Source organism: Haliotis asinina, chromosome 14 (assembly GCF_037392515.1).
Source record: "Haliotis asinina isolate JCU_RB_2024 chromosome 14, JCU_Hal_asi_v2, whole genome shotgun sequence".
Lineage (NCBI taxonomy): Eukaryota > Metazoa > Mollusca > Gastropoda > Lepetellida > Haliotidae > Haliotis > Haliotis asinina.
The window spans coordinates 30086032-30108123 of NC_090293.1; the positions used below are offsets into that span (position 1 = coordinate 30086032).

Below are 22092 nucleotides of genomic sequence, written 5' to 3' on the forward strand. Positions count from 1 at the left end.
TAACTTTATTATTATTGACGAGACGTTGCCACATATTACAATACAGCACAACCTGGGAAATGTCTTTTTTAGCTTGCTTAGTAGTGTCATCTACAAAAAGTAGGATAAATAACTGGACAACACCTATAGATACGCACCGCAGATTCTCCTCACTCAGGAGCTGGACAATGTCCTTGATGAAGAATGAGGACAAAAACGGCGAGAGCAGGAATCCCTGGAGGACCCCACATGCACAATCAGAGATAAGTCTGTATATCCAGCACCGAGAGAGACATAAGCTTTAACCTTTGTGTACACATTACTTATTAACCTGTACATTCGACCTTTAATGTTGCCAACACAAAGCATATATAGCAGACCTGTACGCGAGACCCGAATCAAAAGCAGACTTGAAATCGATGAAGGCACAATACAACCTACCCCGATGTACGACATGTACTTTGTTATTATAGCATTAATTAATCATTATTGACAGTGTAATTTGGTAGCCTTTCCTAAACCCAGCCTGTTCTGGTGAATTAGTTTTTTCATGCGTCGCCCATACGGTCAGCCTTGAGCAAATAATTTTAGAATATATTTTCCCCGAAACTTTTAATAATGTTGTAGGTCTCTAATTTTCTGGACCTAATTTTGTACACTTCCGGCACAACAACTCGGTCTTTAGTGACCAACCAACAAATGCATCCTATACTCATTGGAAATATGGACAAAGCTTGTGAGACCTTTGAAATACGGCATACTGATTAATACGTGCGGAATTGTTCGGTTTTCGATCATGTCGCCGCATTTCTGTGATTTACCGTTACATGTAGCATAGTAGGGAAGGTGTACAGTAAACCGGAACTCACTTTATCAGTTTTGTGAGTCACAATGGGGGGCGATGGCTTAGACTTCAAACAAACGCAGTCTTCCGAACACAGCGTTCATTTTAACACCCAATACCTTTCGCTTCATTTTATCTAGTAGAGTTAGTATCATTGGGGAATTTTGTATTGGAACAGTTTGATTCACGGTGAACAGAACATAAAGAAAATATGGCGTCGTATCCACATCAGATTTGATCCTAGAGATCTGAATTACTTTGGCTTATGCCCCCCCCCCCAAATGTGTATGACCTCGCTGTCGTTATTTGACGTCATATAAAATAATCTATTTTTGACATTTATTCCGAGTCATCTTTAAAGCTGTTCGTTTAACGCTGTGCATAAGCACATAAAACCATTTCTAAACCATTTATGTCATTCTGATATCGGGCTGTATTTCCTTCGCTCACACTTTCCATAAAGATGCCAAATAAAAAAATCGTAGCAGGGTGCTTTTATCATTGCTCCAAAAAAGTGGAGCAATTTATTTAACGCACAACAAAAGTTTGGACAAATTTCTATTCTCAAACCGCAAAGGTAGTCGCTCTTAGGAAATACATATTTTATAGCCGTACAGAGATCCAGGACATCGCGAGCCCAATTCTCGCACAACGTTCACTTTTCAAACCATATGAAAATGTGCGCCTGAAAAAAAACCCCAATCAACCAGCAAACAAACGCAGAATAATTGTTTGGAAACATTGGATTCTGGGTCCCATTCCACTAACTGATCTTACCCCTACGCCAGTAGTAAACCCCTATAATCCCAATCTTAGCGTGACTTTGCGATCGGCATACCGTACCACTAACCACTCTTACCCAAGTCGATCGTTCATGACCAACTTAGGATCTCTAAAATCAGTCGTAAAGAAAAAAATGACGAGTTTCCTTATTGTATGTGAAGAATAGAGAGTGTATACTACACTAAATGTGCCACTTTCCTATGTAAATATTATTCAAACAATCAAAAACTTCCAAAGAATGAAAACGCATGCCCTATGTTCACATATGATATGATAATGAATAATGAATGCTGAAATTAGTTTCTTGAAAATAATGTCTGAAGGATACGCAAAATATACATCATGATAGTGAAATAATAGTGATTACTATTGTTTTGTGTTTACTATTGTTCAAACGACCTTCACCTCAAAGGAATGGCCTAATATGTACAACAATGTTCGCGTATGACATCACTACCTATGACAGATTTCTTACAAAATGGCGGCTTCGCTGAGAACTCTTCCCATGATTCAAGGATTGTTTGTACATAAATATTTATGTAATACGATGTAACAATTTCTTTTAAATTATCCAAAAAAACCCATTGCATTATATCTATTTTTAATTTCCTGTATCTTGCTCTTTCCATGCATATTCTAAAGCTTCTGAGCCATTCAAAACAATGAATGAGCAACAGGTAGTATTTTCCAAGTACAAAAGACGCTATCGGAGCAGGCTACTAAATCCTTAATTTCGTTACAAGGAATACTGTCGTCCAGTCCATATACAGTCGGACATCGTTGTCTCGATATTTGCCGGAAAAGGGAAAAATATCGGCCTATCCGAGTACCGACGCATCCGAGTTCGGCATATCTTCACATACCAACTTGAAGGAAATGAAAGAAAACAAAAGAAAACCGTAGATTTCAAGGCCATTATTCATTTGGCCTCACAGAGATCGCAAATACACACAGTAATCTTGTCATAGTGTCCATTTTGAAATACATTTGTATACAAAAGTTGGATTTACTCCACAAAGAAAGTGAAGAGTCAGAACGGTTTGACTGACGGGCGCACTTGGTCTCGATCTGTTTAACTGTTAACTCTCTCTCTCTCATTAGGAGTACAAACATATGGTCTTGTTATCCACCCAGATAAGCCGGGTGCTAGATTGCTCAGACATGATGACAACCGTACTGACAGAGCAACCATTTGGTAACACTTTATAGCCTCCCAACACAATAGCGTTCAACTGACTCCTAATCCGCATTCTCAGTCGGCCACTTATTAACAACTCTACGATCAATTGCTTGTCATGTGATGACACAAGACCCTGATAATATTATCACTATGGTGTATGGCCCCTGCACAACAGTATCAATTATTTAAAAGCTTACAACTGCCAATTTTATGGTATGGTTGTGAAGTTAGGGGATATATGGGTATTTGGGTGTACAGTCGAACCCCGTCTACCTGGACGTTTTGGTTTCACTCGAAAATCGTCCGTATAGCGAGACGTCCGGTTAACTGGATCAAACATCCAAAACGTGAAAATTAAGTGAAAGCAAAAAATATTCACGTACGTCTATCAATAAATCAACAGTCAGTAGTAATAACAGTGAATCATCATAACATATAAGTGTACCGCTAGTACATGGAAGGTGGAACGTAGATTACCATGTGTCAAGTTGTCTCAAGTCAAGTTTAAAAGCTTACTACTGCCAATTTTATGGTACGGTTGTGAAGTTAGGGGATATATGGGTATTTGGGTGTATTCCCGTTGATTACTAAACTAGCGTCCCAAAGAAACGGCACCAACCATATTTTTTTCTAGTCTAGGACAAAACTTAAGCAAAATATGGTGACATTAAATGTTTTATTGTAAAAAATTCCCAATCATTCAGAATCAGTATTTAATGGATAAAAAAGGGAAGAACGACGCAGTTCGTGATCTAATAGCACATGAATGACACTGGGGTGCATTATCCAGTATTCGATCACTAATGCAGAATCGATTGGGAGCTTTTACAACTTTCTGGACAGCACATATTGTTCAATACCGAGTATGGCCACCCCTAGCAGAAATGTAGGCCCGCATCCAGCGTCGAACTGAGTAGGTGAGTCTCCTGACGTCTTGATTAGGGATCCGACGCCATTCCTTCTGCAAGGCAGCTGCCAAAGCGTTCCTCGCCAATGGCTGATTTTGACGTTTCCGAATATGACGTCCCAGTTATTCCCAAAGGTGCTCAGTTGAGGACAGATCTTGAAGAGCTGGAACTTGCGTTCGTCAATAAGGTTCACTCCTCGCCAGTTTTGCTGCTGGCAGTGGCGCACAGTCCTGGTTCATCTTAAGATGGAACGTCGGCGTTGGCACGTCAACATCATACCCTTGAAAGGTCGATTGGCGCAGAGAACATGAATGCGGAGTCGCCTGGCCACAGTCTGTCTGCTGACTGGATGTCCAATGGCTTATGATGACGTCACAGTGATGTATGGGTTCCTCAGGTGAAACAGCCGTAAATACCGGTCCTACTTTTGGGTAGTGACCTTCAGTATACCACTCTCTGGCCTGTCTGCAGTACTGCCAGTCTGTCGTAGACGTGTGATAGGTCTTCCGATGGTGAGTTCGCAGCATCCCATGGTCCTAGCCACGTGCCCTAGCTCGTGTCTGTTGCATCTGTAACATACCAATTGCCCTCTCCCCTTGCTTTGGTGTTAAACAAGGCATGTTCCCGATAGTCTATCAATTAAATTGATGTAAGAGAATAAACCTGGTAAGCTTTTATACCCCGATACCCTGCCATTGTGCACAGTTTCCATACGAAATGCAAATGTTCTCTGGGAATGGACATATTGTGTTCGAGAGATGTGTTTTTCGCTATTGCCTTACACAATGACAAATATTTTCACAATGTGCACTCGTTTATATTTTGGTGGCGTTTCGTTTGGCTGCTAGTTTATTAGATTGTTACGCACTGTGGCGAAAACATATACATAAGCATTATATATTGAGTTTAAATTGACAACGCTTGTCAGAATCCAACATATACGACATGGTTTACTCTCATTAGAGACATGTTGTTTCATTATGGATACCGTTTTATTTAATTACAACAGAAGTTGACTCTAAACCATACAGAATTTATAGGTGCTTTTAAAGGGCTATTGATATATACCACAAGTTCACTTAGTGAAACAGGAAGATTCTTGCTAAACAAATCATAACTTACCATGGAAAACCTTTTACCTCAAATTGATACTATAAACTATAGGGCAGCCTTGACACACTTACGATTATTTTCTCATTCACTTATGACTGAGAACGGAAGATGAGCTTGACAAAGCTAGCTTTAAAACACCGTTTATACCCTTTTTTCAGTTGTGACATAGAGAATGAATATCACGTTATCGTGGTCGATCCTAGGTGTTTGACATTAAGACGTCGCAATTTACTTCTGAATGTATACAGGTCTTCAAACATGATGATGTTTATAAATCTTTTACAAACTAAAAGCTGAAGTATTAAACTTAAACTTATATTAACCAAATCTGTTTATCATAAATTTCTCGTAAAGCAAACCTATGAATGTTTATTTCTATTTATATTAGTGTTATCTTTTGTTGCGCTTTTTAAAATTGTACAATGTATTTTTCGTGTTGGTCGTTGACCTAATGAAGGAATAAACAAACAATATATGGACCTAACAATGACCACCAAACTTCTTCATAAAGTTTTTGTAGGCATATTCTCATTAGACAATGACGCCTTGGGTGGTTTTGGGGACTGGAATTGGGTGCTTGATCTAACAGTAGATTTAGAAAATTATAAACATATTAACCAGCCAAAGTCCAGAAAGAAGTAAGTCCAAGAGAAACTTGGAATCTTCAAGGAAGTACACTCAAGACAACCAGCAAGGTTAGATATTGTTTTTCTTTCACAGAACATGCGGGCGGTGGGGTAGCCTAGTGGTTAAAGCGTTCGCTCGTCACGCCGAAGACCCGGGTTCGATTCCCCACATGGGTACAATGTGTGAGGCCCATTTTCTGGTGTCCCCCGCGGTGATATCGCGGGAATATTGCTAAAAGCGGTGTAAAACCAAACTCACTCACAGAACATGCTCCATCTCAATCTGGATTCTGATATAGTGCCATGTGGTAAAACCGATCACTCAGCAGTACTTTCCCAAACACCATCAATCAGGAAAGAGGGAGTGGGAACTTGAAATTCAACACTTCATTGCTGCTTCGTTCTGATTACGGAAAATTGGTAAAATCCATTCAAGGGAAACAATTAATAGAAGAATACTCAGAAACCAAAATAACTGATAACTACAATGACCCTGATTATAGTGGAATCAATCTTAAAATTGACGGCAGCTTATCATTAGAGACCTTTTTAAAGACAGAGGAAATATCATTTTCACAAGATGACAGAATTAGAAACTAAAATTAAAGTGTGAACATGCAATTAAAAAATCAATATTTTGACAAAACTCTGCTTTCTGAAATTTCAAAACTTCAAATAAACTGACAAAAAGTAAAGGAAGACGAAATAAGAGGAATAGAAATCAGGAAAACAATACTCTGGTATGACAGAGATGGGGAGACGAATGAACATAGACGTCGAGAACCGCTTATGCAGATACAGCCTACGGCATCATATCCAGATTGTCGAAAACACGTATCATTTCATCCTTGTCTGCTGTGCCTTCTCCGACCTATGAAAGCAGCAGATTGATTATATATACTATAGTAACCCCTCATTCAAACCACCAACTAAGTTTTGTGAAATTGTCTAAATGTACATATTTTGCTATGAAATCGTATGAATCACTTCATTTGTAAGTACACTACTGAAATGTTTTGCACGTAAATAAAAACTTCCTAGAGGACGGTGAAAAACAACAAAAAACATTTTATAACCTGAAAAGCAGAAATTTTGTTATCAGATCAGTTAAAAAAATTAAAACACATAATGCTAATGATATTATTGAGAGCTTTTTAATTTTGAATGAAGTAAAATCCTTTTCATAAGAAAATATAAACATCGATGAAGTAGGCTTACAGAATGTTGTAACCCCACACTACATGATGATACGAGAAACGCACTTGAACAAGTATTCACTTAAATCAGATAACCTCTGCAGTCAGAAATATGAACAAACAATCTAGGAATTGATGGTTGTCCGATAGATTTTTTCATTTGTTTCTTAAAAGATTTAAACGTTTTGATTTTTAGATGTATTAAAGAAGTCTCAACTAAAAGGAAACTGTCCTTGACCATAAAAAGGGGAATGTACTTGTATCCTTAAACCAAATAAAGATAGATTTTTTTCTAAAACATTGGCGGTCAATAACTCTAGCATATGCCCTTTATAAGATAATCAGCAGTTGCATTACAAACAGGTTAAGGAAAACATTAGATTCACTTATCTATGGTAATCAAACTCGATTTATGCCAGGCAGAACCATTAGTGAAGACACAAGACTACTGTGTGATATTATTTTCCTAACCAACAAAAAGGAGAAATATTCTAGGTTAACTAATTTTGATTGATTTCGAAGAAGGCTTTGGATACTGTCTCAAAAGGGTTTATTGATTTAGCATCAGGAAACATTGGTTTGGGCCACTTAGAAGCCGGATACACCTCTTAACTTTGGAGACAACAACCTGTGTAATTCAACATGGCCATTTATCGGATTATTTTTACAAATGGAAGAGGCTGCAGTTCAGGAGACCCCTTATCTATTTAATAAGCGCCACCGCTGAGATAGGTAGATAGTGATAACAAGGTTCATGTGACAAGGATCAGTGTTATCAAACGGTCTCCGTTGTAGACTTTGCATTGTGTATTTTAGATTGATCTTAATTTTGTGACTAGATACCGATACCTTTCGTAAACCTCATTTCAGATCCTGTCGAAATTTTTTAGCTGTACCTCGTAAACACATGGTTAGCCGTTATGCCCTTTCTTTGCTAAGTCACCCATTCTATTCAGCAACTTGTTCAAAATGAAATAGAGAATCCGACCATTCACAACTTACCATCAAGAGTATCTGATAAACCTTGTCACCTGCCCACCTAGAATCTATTAAGACCCGTGAAGGTTCGGGGGTTCAATAGGCCTTCAGCAACCCATGCTTGCCATAAAAGGCGACTATGCTGGTCGTAAGAGGCGACTAACGGGATCGGGTAGTCAGCCCCGCTGACTTGGTTGACACATGTCATCGGTTCCCAATTGCGTAACTGATGCTCCTGTTGTTGATCACTAGATCATCAGGTCCGGACTCGATTTTTTGACAGACCGCCGCCACATAGCTGGAATATTGCTGAGTGCGGCGTAAAACTAAACTCACTCACCGGTTGACGAAGTATTCAGTGTCTGGCCATGAACCAACCCTGTCGATGAATATGCAATCTGATTGTGTTACACTCTGCCTGTCAAACTGTTTGTAACACCAAATTGTATGGATTGTAAGATTGTACAGATCTAGTCTACCATTAGTACCTTTGCTAAAAATCCAAAACTAATTCAATCACAGATGATAGATTACGCATTATCCCACCATTACTGGTTTGTGTACTGACACTAGGGAGTAAATGAGGTGAACCAATGTGTTCAAGTCAATGATAAACACGTGACCTAAATCTGACAAATCAATAACAGCATTGTCCAGATTGTCTGGAACTTAACCTGATCGTGAACCATGGAATATAAATCGCGTTTCTCACTAGAATATACTTCTCGGTATCACTGAGAAAATGACAAAACCACCCTGACCTGTAGTAGGTGCCAATAACCCTATTATATGCCCTTTATAAGATGACCAGTACTTGTATTGCCAACTGGTTAAAGAAACATTAGATTCACGTATTCATGGAAATCAAACTGGATTTATTTTCCAGGCAGAACCATTAGTGAAAACACAAGACTACTACATGATATTATGTTTGAAAGTTCAAAACAAAAGAAATAATCCCGTTTACTGATTGATTTAAAAAAAGACTCTTGATACTGTCGTAAAAAGGTTTATTGATTTAGTATTAGAAAGAAATGGTTTGGGTCCGCAACTTAGAAGTTGGATACACCTCTTAACTTTGGACAAAACATCCCAGGTAATTCAAAATGGCAATTTATCACACTCTTTTGACAAATGAAAGAGGCTGCAGACAAGGAGACCTCCTTATCCCTTTACCTCTGCAATGGGCACCGCCGCTGAGGTAGATTGCCCAGTAACGGTAAGGTTCGTGTAAGTGTCAAGGTTCATTTTACTGCCAAAAGGAAGTTTACATTACGAACCTGACGCCATGAAACATCATACTTCTCCAAAAATATGTTCCGACACCTATTTCTCTTTGTAGCGGAAAATTTAGGTTGCATGGAAAGGGCAAATAAGGATATAAAAGGAATTACTACAGATGATAGTGTATATAAATTTAGACAACACGCTAATGATACAGAATCATTTCTCGATAGCTCAGAAGACAGTCGGTATCAATACATTAAACAGCTTTTACAGTATGTAAATAATAATATTATTATATGTAATATTTAGATTTGTAAATGTTAATGAAACTGAAGCGATCTGGATAGGATCAAAAGCGGGTAGTGATGAAAGGTAATGTAATTATATAAAAATAGAATGGCACAGAGATGAGTTTAAGGTATCAAATGTACTTCAACACTATGTGACTTATGGTTGATTAATACCAGAGAAAAGGCTTGAAGATATTAACGGACTATTGGCGGTCTTGAGAAAATAGCATTTAGCATTAGCGGGAAAGTACAGTTATCAAGACATTAGCAGTGTCGAGCTTAGACCATATTTTAACACAAAAAACATTGCAAAAAAACCCGATAAAATTATAAGAGGTTATAAAAGAGGGTGGGTTACGGATCTTTTCGGCACAAACTTTTATTGAAGCTTTAAAAATCTCCACTTTCAGATTACATTGTAGAAACATTACAAGTAATAAATGCAATATACCTACCCATCAGTGATATATTCAAGTTTGGGGCTACGTTATATCCAGCTATTATGGTTTAATCACAGGTCAAAAAGTATCCACCACTTCATGAACCATTGGGCTGATAAAAGAATCTTTACTATTAAACATATATGTGATAAATCTGGATTAATGCCTTTTGAAACATTAAAACATATGTATGATATAAGAGGAACAATGTTAGATTACAATTAATGTCATACACATCTTGCTTATATCCAGGAAACAAACTATCAGAAATAACAGGATGATACCTATCAAGAATAAGAGCATTACCTTTGTAACAAAAACCCAATTACAGTCTCAAAAGGATCAAGACTTTTCTATGACAGACTTACGTCAGACGAGAGTAAGCTTAAGATATGTTCGGACCCGTGAAGGTCCCGGGGTACAATAGGCCTTCAGCAACCCATGCTTGCCATAAAAGGCGACTTTGCTTGTCGTAACAGGCGACTAACGGGATCGGGTGTCAGGCTCGCTGACTTCGTTGACACATGTCATCGGTTCCCAATTGCGCAATCGATGCTCATGTTGTTGATCACCGGATTGTCTGGTTCGGACTCGATTATTGACAGACCGCCGCCATATAGCTGGAATATTGCTGAGAGCGGCGTAAAACTAAACTCACTCACCCAGTTAAGATATGTACGAAAGGGGAACATAATTGTGACTTTAAATGATTTATTAAGATATTCATTAGTCACAAATGTGAATCTAAATCTTCGTGATGACATAACAATATTTCATATTAAAGTTCTTTGTCATGTCTAAACATGTCTTGAAATGAATGAAACATGGTCCTATACGTGTATAATGTTTCTATTTCATGGCAGATGGTAACGAGTCATGCAAAGATTACATACCCTCCTTGGTCCCCGTTTATTTGCAAACATCATGTAAATCCAACCGTTTCGAGGATCGTGAAAGGTTGTTTGCCTTAAGTTGCGTCAGGTCACTTAGATTCGGAAAGACTACCCTAAACTAACCCTAAACCCTATTCCTAAGCCTAAGGACAGTACACTGTCAGCAAAGGAAGACACTGCAGTTGTTTCGATGAAGCTAGAGCGCAGCAGCGCTATTTAGGAAATACCGTCTGATGTACCAACTTGTATAAGTGTAATAGAGCACACTTTTCCCCCTGAACAGTTATAGTAAAAACACGACAACGATTGTGTGCGAGTGCTTTAACGTTATGAAATTGCTGGCAAAACTAGACAATACTTGAGAATCGCGGCGGTTCTATCACAGTTTGGACGATAAAACTGCTGATTTAGTTTGTGAATGTTGAAGTATTCTGTTTTGAAAAGACAGAATATTGATTGAATATTTTCCAGTAGGTGACTACCACTAACGGAGAGAGACATGGTAGACCATTTGCTCGTCAATATTTAAATTGTTTTCAGGACTACCTGGATGCGTGTATGTTTCACTATCAATACAACATTTGCTAGACAAAGGTGGCCTGTGCTGCACTAGTGCATCTGGAAAAAGATGGGATTCTCTATGAACATTTTTGCAGGTAATTACAAGTTGTCACAGATTTCGTGTGTTTTAGGGGTTTTTTTATAATTCAATTTCAGTTATTTCCGGTTCATACAAAGGTACTGTGTGGCATTAACTGGAGCTAGAACTCCAGCAATATATTCACAAGACAGTAGCAGCGATTCATTATCCTGTTGTTTGAAGTACAAATGATATCTAAAAGAACAACTTTTGTTTACATTTGATTATTTGGGGCGTGAAACAAAAGAAAAAAAACCTATGTGTAGGAACTCCTATGACTTTTGGTTACTCTATGATAGTTAGTATCATTTCAATTGAAATTCGTCGACTCCTGAAATCACCACAGTCAGCGAGTGAATTTAGCTTTATGCCGCACTCAGCAATATTCCAGCTTTATAGCGGCGGTCTGCACACAATCGCGTCTCGATCAGACATCCAGTGATCAACAGCATGAGCATCGATCTGTGCAACTGGGTACCGCAATTTGTTTTCATGTTACCTGATATGAGTCAACCAAGTCAACGAGTCTGACCACCCGATCCCGTTTGTCGCCTCATACGTCAAGCATAGTCGCCTTTTGTGGCAAGCACGGATTGCTGAAGACCTATTCCACCACGGATATTCAGGGGTTGAAATCATCACAAAATTCACTTCATTTCAATCGCCGGTAACAGCATAGGTTTCTGAAAACTCCATAGGAATCATGCATTTTTGAAAACGTGAAAAACGTAATTCTGGGGCACTGGATCAAATGTGTGTGACAGTTTTGACATAATCACCGATGATGGACAGAACAAGCATGCAGGAACAAAAACAAAATCCCCCAAAGTTGTTTCAAAGGCATTTAGAAGTTGGAGGAATCAAACTAAAAATGCTTTATGGTTCAACTTCTTTATTATGCAAGGTCACAACGTTTCGAGACAGATCCTAGTCTCTTCTTCATGTGAAGTCACGTTTCGAGACAGATCCTAGTCTCTTCTTCAGGTGAAGTCACGTTTCGAGACAGATCCTAGTCTCTTCTTCAGGTGAAGTCACTTCACCTGAAAAAGAGACTAGGATCTGTCTCGAAACGTTGTGACCTTGTATAATAAAGAAGTTGAACCATAAAGCATTTTTAGTTTAAAATCCCCCAAACACAACGAATATGCCAAAACCTGTGCATGCGCAACGTGACAGGGCTGTCGGTATGGCCACTACGGGTCTGGCTACAACGCCCGCTGGCAAGAACCTCCAACTGCAGCAGGCCACCATCAGCACATAGATTAACTGCTTCAAGCAAACAGGTCAGACCACTGACTGCCCATCAGCGGGAAGACCATGAGTCACGACACCAACACCGGCGGTTGAGCAGTACTTCCAGTTCTTCTGTTCATCACCTTTCCGCAACCGCCAAGAAGACTCGTGCTCCCCTCGATGCTTGTTATGTGCGAAAATACGACAAGCAAATCAGAACGGATGCGGTTATATTCTTATGGCACTTAACCGGCATTAGGTTATCGCTTAAGAAATCATGAAAATATATATCGTCGTATTGAAAGTATTTAGCACGGTGAATGTCTAATGTGCAGTTTTTGGTAAACATTATACGACTGATGTGTGAAATTCAAATACGCGCACGTGGATTTGTTGATGTAACGGCTCTCACAGTACAACAATTCGTGACTAACTCGTGTCATTCCGGGACAGGCCGAATAGCGACTCGTGCACCTCTCGAAATATTTCATATTGGCGTAGGAACAGAACTACTTATTAAAAGGAACGGTAACTCTCTTCCTGTTTGATTTCAATGGTACATAAAATCAACAAGTACTCATACATTGAATTGCTGCCTTTGCTGTTGTTGTTCTGTTTTGGTTTTTTATTATTATTTCAAAGAATTAAACCGCTTTGATACGAGTGAAGGAAGGAGAAAAACATATTTGTTAAAGGCGTATTCTGACATAGTTATTACCAGTTGTCCAGCATATATTTGTAATTATAGTTCTGAAAAGGGTTTAACAATCACAAATGGGATTTGTTTTATTGAATGTGCAAATATAATTTTATAAAAATAACCCAGCTGCATTAAATCCCAAAGTAGAAACGCAAAAAGGACTTCAAGTTGTTTCTCAAACTGAGAATTCGTGTAACCATACTATCATACCCCAAAAGAAATTTTGATAAATTTGCTGAAAATTTATATGAATGACAAAAAATGCCGTGCTAAACTATTCCAAGAGATGTGAAAAATGTGCCTAAAGTTAAAGATTAAAGTTAATCAGTCACATACCGATACAATATTATTGTAAAACTTAAGCGATGTAGTTTCATTTCCTAAAACTGTTGGAAGCGCACGTACAATAACCACAACAAGCCCAGTTGGACCAGTGAAATCTGGATTATTTTTAGCAAATTACCGCATCCATTACGCGTGTTCTGATTGGTTTGTCGTCCAATGTCGTCATGGAGATTAGGGGAAGGTACGAGTGGTATGAATGTGGTCCAACTTAGTGTTTCTCTGACGATCTTGTGGGCTTATATGTTGATTGTACGTTCGCTTCCAACAGTCTTAGGACCTGTAATGACAAATTGTTGGGAGTTTTACAACGATAATATTATACCTGTACAAGTGTTCAATGTTAATCCTCAATTTTATGCATATACTTCAAATCTCTGGGAATAGTTTTCGTTCATATATTTTTCAGTGAATTCAGTCAAAATTCCACTTGGAGTATGACAACAAGGTTACATGAATGTTCGGTTTGAGATATATTTCAACGTCATTTTTGAGTCTCTGCTTTCACGATGCTATTTCACAGATCTTACTGGTAGGGGAGATCACAATGTAGGGAAATGGGTCTACACAATCCTCTGCAAGAAAAGATCTTGCAGGTGCCTTGCAACAACCACTTGAACATAGGTCATTCTGTTTCTACCACTTTACATTTGTCAAGTAATGTGGAACATCAGTTACTCCTGGTACGTCAGTGTCTTTATCAATTACCTTTGTAACATATCTTCCACCATAAACACTTCCCAGCTCAACAATTCATTGATCAGGCAATTCCACATTAAAGTTGGATGGCTCCAAGACTTCACTAAACGTGTACAGAAGATCGCTTAAATCTTTGATCAGTTAAATGTCTGAAGATCAGTTATTTCTGTCATTCTTGCTTCAATGTTCTCACACAGACTATATGGCTCCAAGATTTCACTTATGGTGTACAGAAGATCAGTAGTCGCTGTCACTCTTGCTTCAGTGTTCTCTCACAGAATATCCATATATACTACGACAAGACAAACGACTAATAACAAACAAGCAGTTTGTCCATAATCTGTTCAGCAATTTGATTGCTTGGCTGTTTACATGCCGAGGCACAGTCTTGTTTCTGAAAGAGACTTGTGATTTGTTTCTGTGCCGCCATGTTGACATGCACATACGCAATTTTGACGAATGAAATTTATCCGAGATGGTTTGCTGCGATACATTGTTTCCTTAGCAACCAGGATCCCCGACAAGAGAAGCCTCAATGTGTCGACGTCACCTAAATACAAAGTTTTGACACTGCTTGAAATCAGACTGATATGTCGTAGACACGTACGTCTGTACTGTATAAGACCGCACACCACTGCTGTGGTGCATATCTGCTACGTTTCCTAAATTTTTCCCACTGTATGTTTGGCCAGAAATAACACTCTAGGGGAAGTGGGACAAGAGGCCCGACATGCTACTACTCATGAGCTGTGAATGCACAAAATATTTCTATTTTAGTGATATGTCTCAAAATGCATTAACACTAAATAAAAAGTGTTTAGTGTTTCATCCTTATTGCAGAATTCTGTTTTATCGTCTGTTGTTCCTGTACAAACATCAACGTCATTTCGACTGGAGACAGCAAGATGTACAATACACACGACTATGGCATTGACATCAAGAATAGGTCATCAATTCTCTTCCGGGTCAAGGGGTGTAATGATGGTTACATACGACTGTTTGAAGGCCTCGACTTCAGCACAGCCGAGAAGGCCAGCATTTTGCTTGGTGGGTGGGATAATACTAAAAGCTTTATAAGTCCGTGCAGTAGTTGTTCAAAAAAATACTCCGCATACCCATGCTTGAATTGTAACGAGATGAGGCCAATGTGGGTCAACTGGACTGGCAGATTGGTTAGCGTCGGTGAAGGAGCTTATGTGGGAGAACAAACCTTCATGTTTACTGACCAGCAGAGGGACTTTGACGTCCAGTATTTTGCAGTTGGATCCGGTTGGGGACAATTATTTGACTGGGAATTCGGTAAGTCATACCTACAACCCCTACATACGTGCGAGTCCTGATCTGTTTGTAAATATTGTCTTCATTTGGTAAGATTTATTCTATATTTTGCGTGTTTGATCGAACAAAAATCACGCTCTTTTGTTATTAACATGTTACTCATTATTGTTGTGCTCATAAGTGGATCAAGTATTTATCTAATATTTCCTTCTGTCGACTTTAATTGTATGTGCTTCATGTCAAGAGGATTATCGGCGATAATATGATTGACATTGGTACATGTATAAAAACAGGGTGGGTCACCTCAATTTTAGTTTTTGCTATAAACTGCTCTACTAAACAATATTGTGGTTACATGGTGGTTCTATGTAGGTAATCGCATGTAAACAATTTACGTATATGACGAGTCTTTCTTCAATTAGTATAATTTGCACACACAAAAAAATACAAAAACAGGAAAAGTATTTTTATGAATAACATGGACCACCGTTGGAACCCTTCAGACACAACAGGCAAAGATGGGTCAAACGTTCACCTGGGAAATCAAGGGAGTACAAGGTCATTCCAGATCAAAATAATGTCTGAACGTACATACTACTTTTAGAAAGCCGTCTTAGTTGATGCGGGAATTTCCCAGGCTAACATTTCAGAATGACTCCACTGACATGACCATTCTCAGTTGTTTTCAAAACGTTGTGAAATGTATACACCAAGACCTGTTTTGGTATCGCTCGACAGTAAAGGACGGGTGACTGTTGAAAGGTTGTTGGTCTTGGTGTACAGTTTTTTGTCACTTTGATTCTTCACACATTGATCTGCATATAGAAAATAGGCTGTAAAACTACTTGAAAGCGCATTCTTTAGATGGCAATAAGTGGGGATAATACGGATATCAAAGCTACATGAAAACAGTGGGTATTTATCGTTTTTTTTATTATCTGCTGTTTGCTTTATGGTCCAACAATATGGGACCTGTCGCCAACACATGCAATGGCAAGTAAACTGTTCTCGTGGAAAAACAAAGGAATGTGAGGCCACTCCAAGTCACAAGTTCAAATAATGTCCGAGTTCATATTACAGTTTTTGCTAAATTTTCTGAGGCCTTGAATGTAACCCTCTTGAATTAAAATTTGAGCAAGGCTCTGCCGACCAGAGCAAAGACATTGTGACGTATACTGGACATAATAAGTTGGGGGTATTGGCATATTCATGACTGATATTTTATCAGTATGTCAATGAATAAATACATCATTATTCATAACTTCAGATTTTACAAATATCCTTAACTATGTTTGTCCAGTATACATGTAAGCTAGAGCTACTTGAATATAGTACAGGAAGGCTGACTGTTGAAAGGTCATTCGACTTCTTTAAACGTTGATCTGGATGTAATACATAGGTTGTAAAGCTATGGTCTTTGTTTAGATGGCTACCCCGGGAATTACTTTGAGCGGGTGGTGCCTTATGGTTGGAGTACACGCCAAATGTTGTCTTCAGTGACGGCCTCCTCTATGGTCAACTGCATCATAAGATGTCACGGCAGGATCAGCTGTAGGTCAGTCAGCTACCAGAGCACAACCAGCACATGTCAGTTATACTTTGAACGGCCAAGAACCGCTGATATCCACCCTGACAACACTTGGGAAACGTGGATGGAGAGAAATGTGTGAACGATGCTTCTGTTAACTTCACAGCAACATTCGCCACCTCCCGTCCCTTTCTGTAACCTCCCATTAGACTCGTTACCCTCTCACGGGGTTTAATGGGTTTTTATTTTAAAAAGCCACTTGTCAGAGGGCAAATGACTTTATGACGGTAACTTGTCCTGACTAATTTTCCACTTGCCCTGATTTTAAGACATAATCATGCTGATGTAGTTATGAAAGAAGAAATCAACGTGGTATTTGATGTTGATGTTTACTTGACTGTTCATCGAAAATAGCAAGGAAAGATAACTCTAATTTATTATCATATTGCGAAATTTTGGTACATTTTGAGCAGATATGAAAAGAAATTCAAGTCTATTTGGAGTTCGCGCTGTCTGTGCATCACGCGTCATTTAATGTTATTAGAGATAAAAACGTAACTACCACGAAGTACCGAATAAGTTGCTATTGGCAACGGGGTGTATTGCAATACACCTCGCTTGTACACGGGGTACATTGAAAATAATAGAAGAGCGCTCAGCTAATCAGACAGCGACTTTAATGTGTGAGGTAAGCTAATATAAACTTATTCAATGGCCATGGGTTGATGTACCCTCTATGTGTCGGTATGTTCCCTCCAACCATCGGGTACCATAGAAAATGTTACTCGCTTGTAACCGGATACATTGATTGGCTCAGCCACTCAGAAAACGGCCTTTGTGTGTGAGGTAGGATAATTGTGTATGTTGTTATGTAACAGTATTACTCATTACGATGTTCCAAGTGTATAACTTTGTATACTTCTTTTGTATTCAACTGTATTTGCCTTTACCTTCCACCGTAGCACCTGTGTAGTCATTTATATTAATTTGTAAACCTAATTCCATAAAGTACACAGTAGTTCATTTCATCCCATCTTAACTTCTAGTTAACTTCTAGTCAACGTTTATTTCAGCTTGGAAAGAAGCACGTTAAATGCCAACAGCATTCCAGTGTGTGTTTATTTCATTTTGCTTTATGAGTGTTTCAGCATTCAATAATATATCCTTTTGTATATTTTCATGTACAATGAGTGTCTGGCGCGTTACTCGTGTTATTAAAGACATACAAATCCCCCTTGGGAGACATTGTCAATGATGTTTTCTGTTCAATGTCCCATTGTAATTGTAAGTCATCAGCAAATGTGTTGTTATTCGCCTTTGGTAATTTCTGTATTCAGATATGGCCTATCCATTGAATACACGTGGAGCAAATCTGTGTAAACAATATATACAGTCAACGTGATGGAGCCGTGATACCAATGTGTTTGTGTGTATTGTTTCATTGCACGTGTCTCAGCACGTGTTAAGTGGCAACAGTACTATAACACATGGTGACTATATAGTCAGCAACTCACTGTGAGTGATATTGCGATAAACAGTTTTATGCTGGATAATCACAACGGGAGATTATAGTTAGTTATTCCACGTCTACTCAAGGTTAGTTATCACACGTTTACACAGAGATTATAGTGTTTTTTTCTACATCTACAAAAGGATAATTGCTACAAGAGATTATAATTGATAATCTACACAGGTATCACTATCACACACACACACACACACACACACACACACGAGATTATAGTTGGCTACGTCTACACCGGTATAATCACTAAAAGGCATTATAGTTAGTTATTCTGGGCATGCAGAGGTATACTCAATAGAAGAGAGTATAGCTGGTCATTCAACGTCGACACAAGTATAACCACTACCAGAGAACTTAGCTGAATATTCCACGTATGTACATGGATAATCACTACAAGAGAACATAGTTGGTTATTCTACATTTATTACTCGCCAGCTGAAGATACTGCAGTGTAATATTTTCACTTCAATATTACACTAGTGTAATACCGCTTGACGTATGACGTCAAAATGGTTCAAAGTTGTGACGTCACAATGCTAATATTGATGTCGCGATTGTGCTAGACCTTGCTTGACTTGAAGCTGAGAGTCCTCACACTGTAGGCGATTTCGCCGCAGTTTCTGTCAATTTATGTTGGCGAGTAATAAACAGAATACTAAACTCGCTTCCGAGTAATTGTAAGTCATCAGCAAATGTGTTGTTATTCGCCTTTGGTAATTTCTGTATTCAGATATGGCCTATCCATTGAATACACGTGGAGCAAATCTGTGTAAACAATATATACAGTCAACGTGATGGAGCCGTGATACCAATGTGTTTGTGTGTATTGTTTCATTGCACGTGTCTCAGCACGTGTTAAGTGGCAACAGTACTATAACACATGGTGACTATATAGTCAGCAACTCACTGTGAGTGATATTGCGATAAACAGTTTTATGCTGGATAATCACAACGGGAGATTATAGTTAGTTATTCCACGTCTACTCAAGGTTAGTTATCACACGTTTACACAGAGATTATAGTGTTTTTTTCTACATCTACAAAAGGATAATTGCTACAAGAGATTATAATTGATAATCTACACAGGTATCACTATCACACACACACACACACACACACACACACGAGATTATAGTTGGCTACGTCTACACCGGTATAATCACTAAAAGGCATTATAGTTAGTTATTCTGGGCATGCAGAGGTATACTCAATAGAAGAGAGTATAGCTGGTCATTCAACGTCGACACAAGTATAACCACTACCAGAGAACTTAGCTGAATATTCCACGTATGTACATGGATAATCACTACAAGAGAACATAGTTGGTTATTCTACATTTATTACTCGCCAGCTGAAGATACTGCAGTGTAATATTTTCACTTCAATATTACACTAGTGTAATACCGCTTGACGTATGACGTCAAAATGGTTCAAAGTTGTGACGTCACAATGCTAATATTGATGTCGCGATTGTGCTAGACCTTGCTTGACTTGAAGCTGAGAGTCCTCACACTGTAGGCGATTTCGCCGCAGTTTCTGTCAATTTATGTTGGCGAGTAATAAACAGAATACTAAACTCGCTTCCGTGAAATACCATTTTCATTAAACTCGTTAAAGATTTAGTATCAAACTCGCTTTCGCTCGTTTGATACCAAATCATTAACTCGTTTAATAAAATGGTATTACACGGAAAGTCGTTTAGTATCCTCTGTATACACGAAGATAGCCACTACAATACATTATGGCTGGTTATTCTACATATACATATCCATTAAGATCTGTGGTAGAATTGATCTTCAGTAAGCCATACTTGCAGTAAGAGGCTAAGTTGGCGAATGAAGTTGAAGAAGACCAGAATATTTCATACGAATAAAGAGTAGAAACAGAGTCTATTCGTTGAAATGGTTAAAACTACAGTGGCAGAAATTACAGTTTGCCTGCTTGTTTCAGCAGGCATTATTATCAATATTAAAATCAAATCTGAGAATACGTTGTCATGTACAAAACTTTTGGTAATGTGTGGACGCACTCTTTTCTTCACAATAGAAGCGATAAATCCTTTTCCACATTCATTAGAAACCTGTGCCAACGGCAGAGTCGATTGTGCAATCGTTACTGTTTCATGAGCAGACGTCTGCCTCAGCAGCACCACAGATCTATGATGCTTGTTTGCAAACAACTCGGGTCTGAACCAGACAGTCAGGTGACTGTCAGCACGCAGCTGACAGAGCATGCGTTTATGAATCACTATAAAATAGGGATGACACCAAGTGTTCGCAAAATGATGAGCGGATCATCATATGCCATCATATGCCAGGTCCTAGTCATGCGTTCAGCTGAAACAGTTTGGGAACGCATGGCACACCAAGGAACGAGGGAATCACAAAGGACACACCGTCACCAATGCATCAAACACAGAAACTTCCCCTACATGTCTAAAACGTCCCGAAAGCCTCAATGATTTTGAGGCCTGGGATGCCATAACCCCGATGATGCCATGGGAGCCCTGGATGGGAAGCACGTCACCATTCGAATACCACCACCAAATGGAAGTCTGTACCATATCTACAAAGGCTTATTCTCCATCGTTCCGTTAGCACTGGTAGGCATCAACTACAGGTTCCTGGGATAGGTGTCGGTGGGATGTGCCACATGTCTGATGCCCAGATATTCAAAGCCTCGGTGCTTAAAAAATGCATCAAAGACGAAACCATCATCTTCCCCAGACCTCCCGTACAATGACGCTGACACGCGTACGTCTGAGGGAAGATGCTGTTGCCTTCAGAGAGTAGCTCATGAATCCATACTCCAGACGATACCTTAGAGAGGAAGAAATGGTGTTCAGTTACAGGATATCCACAGAGGCGTTGAGAATGCTTTGGCATCTTGGCCAATCGCTGACAATGCCTTGTACACTGCAGCAAGGACCAGAAGTCGTGAGAAATATGGTTGAAACTGCTGTCTGCCTTCACATCATAAGGTCAAGGTATAGTGCCAGTCAGGATGCACTTGTGGACATAGAAAACGATGACCACTACATCATCCCTAGACAGAGGCGTCAGACAGCCAGTATGCATGATCTGGCCAATGTGATGGATCCTAACAGAGATATTGTAGAGACTGAGAGATAGCGATAGCATCTACAACTCTACTTCAACAGTGAAGTGGGACACGTTGCTTGACAACCATATGTCTTCAGACAGGCTCGAGTGTAATTGAGCCCAGATGGATGGGCGCTACTCCCTTCATGTCCATTATGCTCTATTGACTCTGGACGCGCAGTATCACCTCACTCATTGGACTTTTTATGTGTGACGTGTCATTCTAAATTATTGCGATATGAATTCGTGCTGTCTCATTCACTCATTCTTGCAATAAACTGTTGTTAAAATGTTTCGTTTGTCATGTTTTCTGACAAGTTACAGTTACGTCAGTTTTGAAGCTAGGGACTTATGTGTTGATCGCTTGACATCAACATACCGTGCCGGACAAAACAATGTACACACAAAAAAGAGAGTTTAATTTTGTATGTTATGTGTAATGTTGTTCACTTTCTTTTGCTCGCGCTATTGATGACAGTAGGGTTTGGATGTAGATGGATGTGTGGATGCTACAGACATCGCCACAAGTCAGTCAGACAAAAGGGTGTGAACACAAAGGCTAGGAGATAATTTGATACATACAACCAGG

General features: G+C 39.0%; 1 protein-coding gene across 1 annotated transcript; it reads left to right on the plus strand.

Moving 5' to 3' along the window:
* Positions 1-3779: 3779 nt before the first annotated feature.
* On the plus strand, positions 3780-17019 carry LOC137260745 (uncharacterized). Its single transcript, XM_067798324.1, has 3 exons — positions 3780-3927; positions 14912-15370; positions 16775-17019. The coding sequence occupies exons 1-3, from the start codon at positions 3780-3782 to the stop codon at positions 17017-17019; spliced, it is 852 nt and encodes a 283-aa protein (XP_067654425.1).
* The last annotated feature ends 5073 nt before the right edge of the window (positions 17020-22092 follow it).

Bases quoted from the DNA above. Each gene is read 5' to 3' on its own strand.
- LOC137260745 (XM_067798324.1), top strand. From the start codon at position 3,780: ATGGCTGATTTTGACGTTTCCGAATATGACGTCCCAGTTATTCCCAAA. The intron at 3,928-14,911 runs GTTCATCTTAAG...TCCTTATTGCAG, and splicing joins GGCAGTGGCGCACAGTCCTG to AATTCTGTTTTATCGTCTGT. The intron at 15,371-16,774 runs GTAAGTCATACC...GTCTTTGTTTAG, and splicing joins ATTATTTGACTGGGAATTCG to ATGGCTACCCCGGGAATTAC.